Source organism: Lathyrus oleraceus, chromosome 5 (genome assembly GCF_024323335.1).
Source record: "Lathyrus oleraceus cultivar Zhongwan6 chromosome 5, CAAS_Psat_ZW6_1.0, whole genome shotgun sequence".
NCBI classification, from domain to species: Eukaryota; Viridiplantae; Streptophyta; class Magnoliopsida; order Fabales; family Fabaceae; genus Lathyrus; species Lathyrus oleraceus.
This window is the reverse complement of record NC_066583.1, coordinates 161438827-161445288: the sequence shown is the minus strand read 5'-3', so window position 1 is coordinate 161445288 and position 6462 is coordinate 161438827. Positions and strand designations below refer to the sequence as shown.

The 6462-nt window shown below is 35.9% G+C and overlaps 1 protein-coding gene across 1 annotated transcript; it reads right to left on the bottom strand.

Annotated features, from left to right (window-relative positions):
- Positions 1-2135: 2135 nt before the first annotated feature.
- Positions 2136-6244, bottom strand: LOC127080352 (brassinosteroid LRR receptor kinase). The gene has a single exon (XM_051020678.1). The coding sequence runs from the start codon at positions 6028-6030 to the stop codon at positions 2467-2469; it is 3564 nt and encodes a 1187-aa protein (XP_050876635.1). The 5' UTR covers positions 6031-6244; the 3' UTR covers positions 2136-2466.
- Positions 6245-6462: the final 218 nt, after the last annotated feature.

Genomic DNA, 6462 nt, shown 5'->3' with positions numbered 1-6462 from the left:
TCCGAACAATTATTAATCATGCTCAATCTTGTCATAATAATTACCATAACACTCGTTTTTCATATGTTATAAGGTTGGTCCATTTTCTTCAATATGCTAAATATTTTCACAGATGACATTTATTTACTATTCTATGGTGGAACTATTATGAAGGTGGTTGAGTCTTTATAGAGAATATTTGACTGATATTAGATATTTACAAGAGTAATTTAATGTTTCAGAAAATTTAAATTTTAAATTAATATACATTATTTACAATTTTAAGATTTTTTTTGGTTTTCCATAAATTTTAATGGGAGATAAGTTATATTTATAAGTGTTGATACTAAATATTTTTTCTGTTTTTTTATATTTAAATATTATATTTCTCTTTTTCCCTTAATTCTTTTTATTCAATTATTATTTTATTTAATTTATTTTACTCTCTATACTAATAAATAGTTAATAATATTGTTGTCAAATTTATAATAAATGTTGCATTGAATTTTGAGAAGGGAATATAAATAAGAACCAATATATTTTTTACATGTGTAACATGTAAATAAGGACATAGAATGTATCAATACCTGTTTTAATTGTGATTTAAATGTTCATTCTTTTTGTTTTTCTGAAAGTTTAATTTTTTTACTAAGATAACTCGTTTTAAACTTTATCTTTATTATAATGATTTTTTTAGTTTTCTCCTTTAACTCTCACATCCTCATTCTAATTTATCATAATTAAAATATTTTTTAATTTAAATTTTTTTTTTAATTATGAGAAAATAAGAGATATATTGATGGTATAAAATAATTTTACATTATTATTTAATAAACGACATATATCTCACCATATTATATTAATAATTTAAAATAACTTAAATAATTTAACAAATTAATGACTTCCTATTATATATTATATGATGGTGTACAAAATTTTACACTAACACTTCATATCTATTAAATTCTTAAATTATTTTCCATTTTAAAATATCAAGTTAATAGTTATTACTTTTTTATAATCATACTCTTATTCATATTAATTGGAGTACTACAATTAAATAAATACTTTAGTGCGATACATTACAATATCTTGCCATAAAACTACTATAATTAATGTGGTATCCACTCTCTTTTCTTTTTCTTGTTGATATAGCCATTTTTTTAAATGACACGTAGACTTTATTTGATAAAATAATAAAAAAAATTAGTTAATTTGTAGATTTAATTATAATTATAATTTTTTTATTTTATCTTTTTCACAAAATTAATCTCTATATTTCAAATTCACACACTTTTAATCTCCCATTCATATTTTTATACTTAATCATTGTATAGAAATTGCTTGTGAAATTTTACACATAAAAATATAAGTTTAAATAATAAATTTCTCATCGATTTTTATCATAAAAAAGTAAGAAGATGATCAAAATTATGAATAGAAGAACTAATTCCATATTAAATAAAATACAAGATCAAAATTATAATTAAATCTAATTTATAATTGATAAATTTATAGTTAATAATTTAGAAATTAAATAAATTTTCTTATTAAGTTTATAATGTTTAATAAAATTAATTATTAATTAATTATAAATATGAAATAACATAACAAATATATTCAAAATGTTTATAAAAAATATTAGTAAACTTTAAACTATAAACTACTACTTTAAAAAAAATATGAAATAATTTGTCATGAACCTAGAAGCTAGTCTTTTATTCATGCCATACAAACCTTTACATGAAACTTTTTGCAATGAGATACATCGTGTTTAACTGGTCCTCACTACACACACGCACAATAATGCATTGGGAAATGCACTAGTGCGTGCAATTTGATTCATGTATTGTAATTTTCTCTAAAACTTGTAAAGTCATTCACTTTAGAGATTGATCCAAGAAACGTGCATGCTCATCAGAAAGAGACAGATGGCGATACATGATTTATATTATTACGCTTGAATTCAACTCTCTTCACTCTTCCCTGTTCCATTTTGTTTTTATAGTAACATGAAGAAAAATAATCCATATCAAGAATGGACGGTAAAGTAACACTACACACTCAATTAGGCCAAAACTACTATTTAGCCACCAAAAATACTACTTTACCAAAATCAATCAATTTGAAGTGAGAAACTTTTGAGGATCATGATGTCTGAATAATAATTGACAAGTACTAGTACTTTAAAAATTCTAACAAACACAGAGGGTAACAACTGAAGCTGTTTTTTGGTAACAACAACTGAAGCTGTTTATATACAAGTTAAACAACTTTTTTTATGTATAAAAATAACAAGATTACATACATGATGATCATTGATCAAAGATTCAGGCAAAGCTAGACAATCAATCCCATGAAACCGTTTCCTTTTAAATTCTGAAATAATGATTTTGAAGCGGCGAAGAAGAAAGAAAAAAACTTTCGGGAAGCTGAAAAGCATCACCTTCTTCCTCCTTTCTTGTCTTTGTGGATTCTGTTGCCACCTTAATGCTTGATTAATTCAGGGACTTCTTTTATGCTCATTTCAACCATTTCGATGGCGTTGAAGCCTTCGTCTTCGGCGGCTATAGTAGACTGAGAATCCATTCCTGAACCTGCTTGTATTTCCTTGAACATTGTCATGACTTGAATCATTGTAGGTCTCCTCCAAGGTCTATCATCCAAACAAGCACAAGCTACCTTTAAATGCTGCAAAAGCTCAATCTCCAAATTGGGGTCTTCTTTCATAAGCTCTTTATCAAAAACATCACTTATTTTAAGTTTGGCATGTTGTTTAACCCATCCGACAAGATTGTTATCGCCAAAATCAGCTGAATCGGTTGGTCGTTTCCCCGTCAGCAACTCCAGCAAAACTACACCATAACTATAAACGTCGCCTTTAGTGGAGCATCTAAAGCTCTGATAGTATTCGGGAGGAACATAACCCGGCGTGCCTGCCAATGTGCTTACGCTCAAATGTGTATCCATAGCACTCATAAGCCTAGCCATACCAAAATCAGAGACTCTGGCTTCCAAATTTTCATCAAGCAAGACATTGCTTGATTTCATGTCTCTGTGAATGATATGTGGGATACAGTTATGGTGAAGAAAAGCCAACCCTCTCGCAGCTCCAATTGCAATCTTCCGCCTCACGGACCAATTCATCTTGATTCCAGCTTTCTTCGGGTCGTGCAGGACATCTTCTAGACTTCCATATTTCATGTACTCGTAAACCAACAGCCTTTCCTCTCCAACTTTGCAGTATCCCAGAAGAGGAACAAGGTTTCTGTGCTTAATTTTCCCAATGGTTTCCATTTCAGCTGTGAATTCTCTGTCCCCTTGTCCACTTACATGTATCAGCTTCTTGATGGCCACGACACTTCCATCTTTCAACTGAGCTTTATAGACATCGCCGAAACCACCCGAACCAATGAGACTGTCATTGTGAAAGCCATTGGTTGCTGCTAGAAGATCTGCGAAAGTGAGCTTTCGAAGTGGCTTTTCAAACGTTGCAAGGTTAATGCTGAGAGCTTCGCGGGCACTGGTCAATTTCCAGCCAGAATTATTGGCATTGCCAGAATGCGAATTGTCAATGTAGCCATCAATAGCGGCCTCCTTTTTCTTCCTCCTCTTTCTCGTCTCAATAGCAATAATGATCAAACCGAAAACACAGAAAAGAGAGAAAAGCAATCCCATTGCCACACTCCCTGCAAGAGACGCCTGTCTCCTATGAGACTTATGCTGCGAACCCGCACCCCCTCCCGAGTCCGACCCACACGGTGGAAGAGGAACACCGCAGAGACCAGAGTTGTTCAGGAACTTACCAACCGGAAACGTGTCAAATTGACCAGATTCCGGAATCATTCCAGAGAGACAATTGTTGGAGAAGTCAATCTCAGTGAGCAATGAAAGCCTTGTTAAGGTTTGTGGAATTTGATCTTGTAACTTATTGTAAGAAAGATCGAGAATATTGAGATTCTTCATCTTACCAAGCTCTTGAGGAATGCTACCAGATAGATTATTATGACTCAAATGCAAAACATAGAGATATGTCATTTCACCAATTTCCTTAGGAATAGTACCAGACAACATGTTGTGTGAAACATCCAAAAAGATCATCGAGCCGTTAAGCGTAAACGTGGGTTGAAGCTTACCTCCATAAACCCTAGTGAAATTGCAAGGGTTCCTTGTTGAAATTCTCCCCAATTGTTCCTGATTAATCCCTGCAAATTCCAGCAAGCTCCCAGCTCCATGACACTCTTTACTACCGTCGTTTTTAATGTAAACATACGTCTTCCCACTGATGAAATTAACCACAACTTTCCCTGACTGCTTCCCCAACTCCGGAGGTATCGGTCCTGTAAGGAAATTCGTGTTCAGATCCAACCATATCAAGCTAGGGCAATCTCCCAACTCCGGTGGAATCCTCCCGGAGAACGAGTTATTGCTCAGCTTCAATATAGCAAGATTCGAAAGCTTTCCAATCCACGACGGAATCTCTCCGGTAAGCCTGTTGTTCGACAGCGAGATCCAATTTAGCTTGGTGCAATTCACAAGCCCTGAAGGAATGGTTCCACTCAACTCATTAAAATCAAGAATCAAATTCTCGAGACTCTCCATGTTTGAAAGCTCTTGAGGAATTTCACCGTGAAGCTGATTCAACCACATGATTAAATCGCGAAGCTTCGAAAGCGAACCTAAACTCGGAGGAATGGTTCCCGTGAGGTAATTGAAGCTCAAATCAAGAGCAACGAGGTTAGAACAGTTACTAAGCGTTGGTGGAATAAAACCCGTGAAAACGTTATTTTGTAGGTAAAGTCCCTTCAAATTATTCCCTGATTCTTCCCCGCAAAGCCACCTCGGAATCGTTCCGCTGAAGTTATTCGAACTCAGATCTAACGATTCTAAGCCCGTTAGCTTCGACAGCGACTCTGGCAGTGGACCCGCAAATTCGTTAAACGCCACCGTCAGTTCTTTCAAACTATTCATCTCAGTTAAAACCTCCATCGGAAGTTCACCGGCGAACTTGTTGCTCGATATGTCAAACGATGTAACCGAAGTGCACGCGCCGAACTCGCGTGGGATTGGACCGGTGAGGTTGTTGGAGGAGAGATCGAGTTCGACGAGAGTTGAGCAGAGGTCAGCCAGACGCGCCGGGATTTTCCCGGCGAAGTGGTTTTCAGCGAGGTAGAGGAACTGTAGGGAACCAGAAGGAAGAGAAGGAACCGGACCGGTGAACTGGTTGCCGGAGAGGTTGAGATGGAGGAGGTTTTTGCAAGGGGAGAGAGTTCTGGTAATGTCGCCGAAGTATTTATTTGCAGAGATATCGAGGTGTTGGAGAGAGGAACAGTCCCCGAAAGAAGGTATAGAGACAGTGAAATTATTAGAGGAAATATCTAGATACCGGAGAGTAGTGTAACCGGAGAAGTCGGTTTCTCCTGTTACTTTATTTCCTCTGAGAGATAAAAACTCTAACTCATGGTTTAGGATCCAAGGGAAGAATCCGGGGCCGGAAATCTTGTTGTCGGAAACGTCAAGTAACCGGAGAGACGAACTGAGAGTCCATTTGGGAGAATCAAAGTCGAGCTGGTTGTTGGAAAGGTTAAGAGATTTAAGACCGGAGCATGAAGAGAGAAAGGCCAAGTCGGAGAAAGATGAGGATATAGTGTTCTGTGATAGATCTATGGTGGTGAGTGAGGAAGTGCACTTGGTGTGGGAGAGTGAAATGGGAGAAGAAGTGATGTTTGAGGATTTTAAGGTGAGGACTTGAAGGTGGTCGAGGGTGAGAAGGTAAGTGGCGACGACGGTGAGATTTGTGTTGAGAGGGGTAGAGGTGAGGTCTATGGAAGTTACGGTGGTTTGGTTGCAGGTGATGCCGGTGAATGAACATGGGTTTTTGTAAGGGAGCCAGTCATGGAGGAGTGATGGGTTAGGGAGAGATTGTTTGAAGTATAGAAGTTGAGAAGATGAAGTTGGAGAAGAAGAAGAAGAAGAGTGAGATGGTCCTAAGTGGAGAAGGAATAGAGCAAGGAGGAGTAAGAGAGTGTTGGTGCTGTAGAGAGGTTTCATTTTAGTGAATTTAGAGAGAGAATATGTTCATGTGTGTTTAAGAGGTGAGGTGAGGTATTGTAGTAGCATTAGAGAGAGAGAGAGAGAGAAGGGTTTTTAGAGAAGGTATGATTCAGACATGATGAAAGAGGGAGAGTGTTATGTGAATGTGAAGATAGATAGGATAGATAGATTGTGCTACAGAGAGTCAAAAGTCTGAGTAAGGAAGGTAACAAGGGTATTTATCTCAAGTTGAGGATTGGATGGATGGATGGACACAGCTGTTGTTGCTCACATGCCATGTGACACTCTCTGTATTTCTTTCTTAAAATAGTCTTTTAAATTTCTTTTCTTTTTTATTTTCCTTTCCTTCTGTCTTGTATTAATCATAGACTCATGTTTTTTTTTACTCTTTTGACTGACTTAATGGAGTAATGTTAAAATTCATTCCAA

Excerpts from the sequence above, each read along its gene's own strand:
- LOC127080352 (XM_051020678.1), bottom strand. The coding sequence starts at position 6,030 with ATGAAACCTCTCTACAGCACCAACACTCTCTTACTCCTCCTTGCTCTA.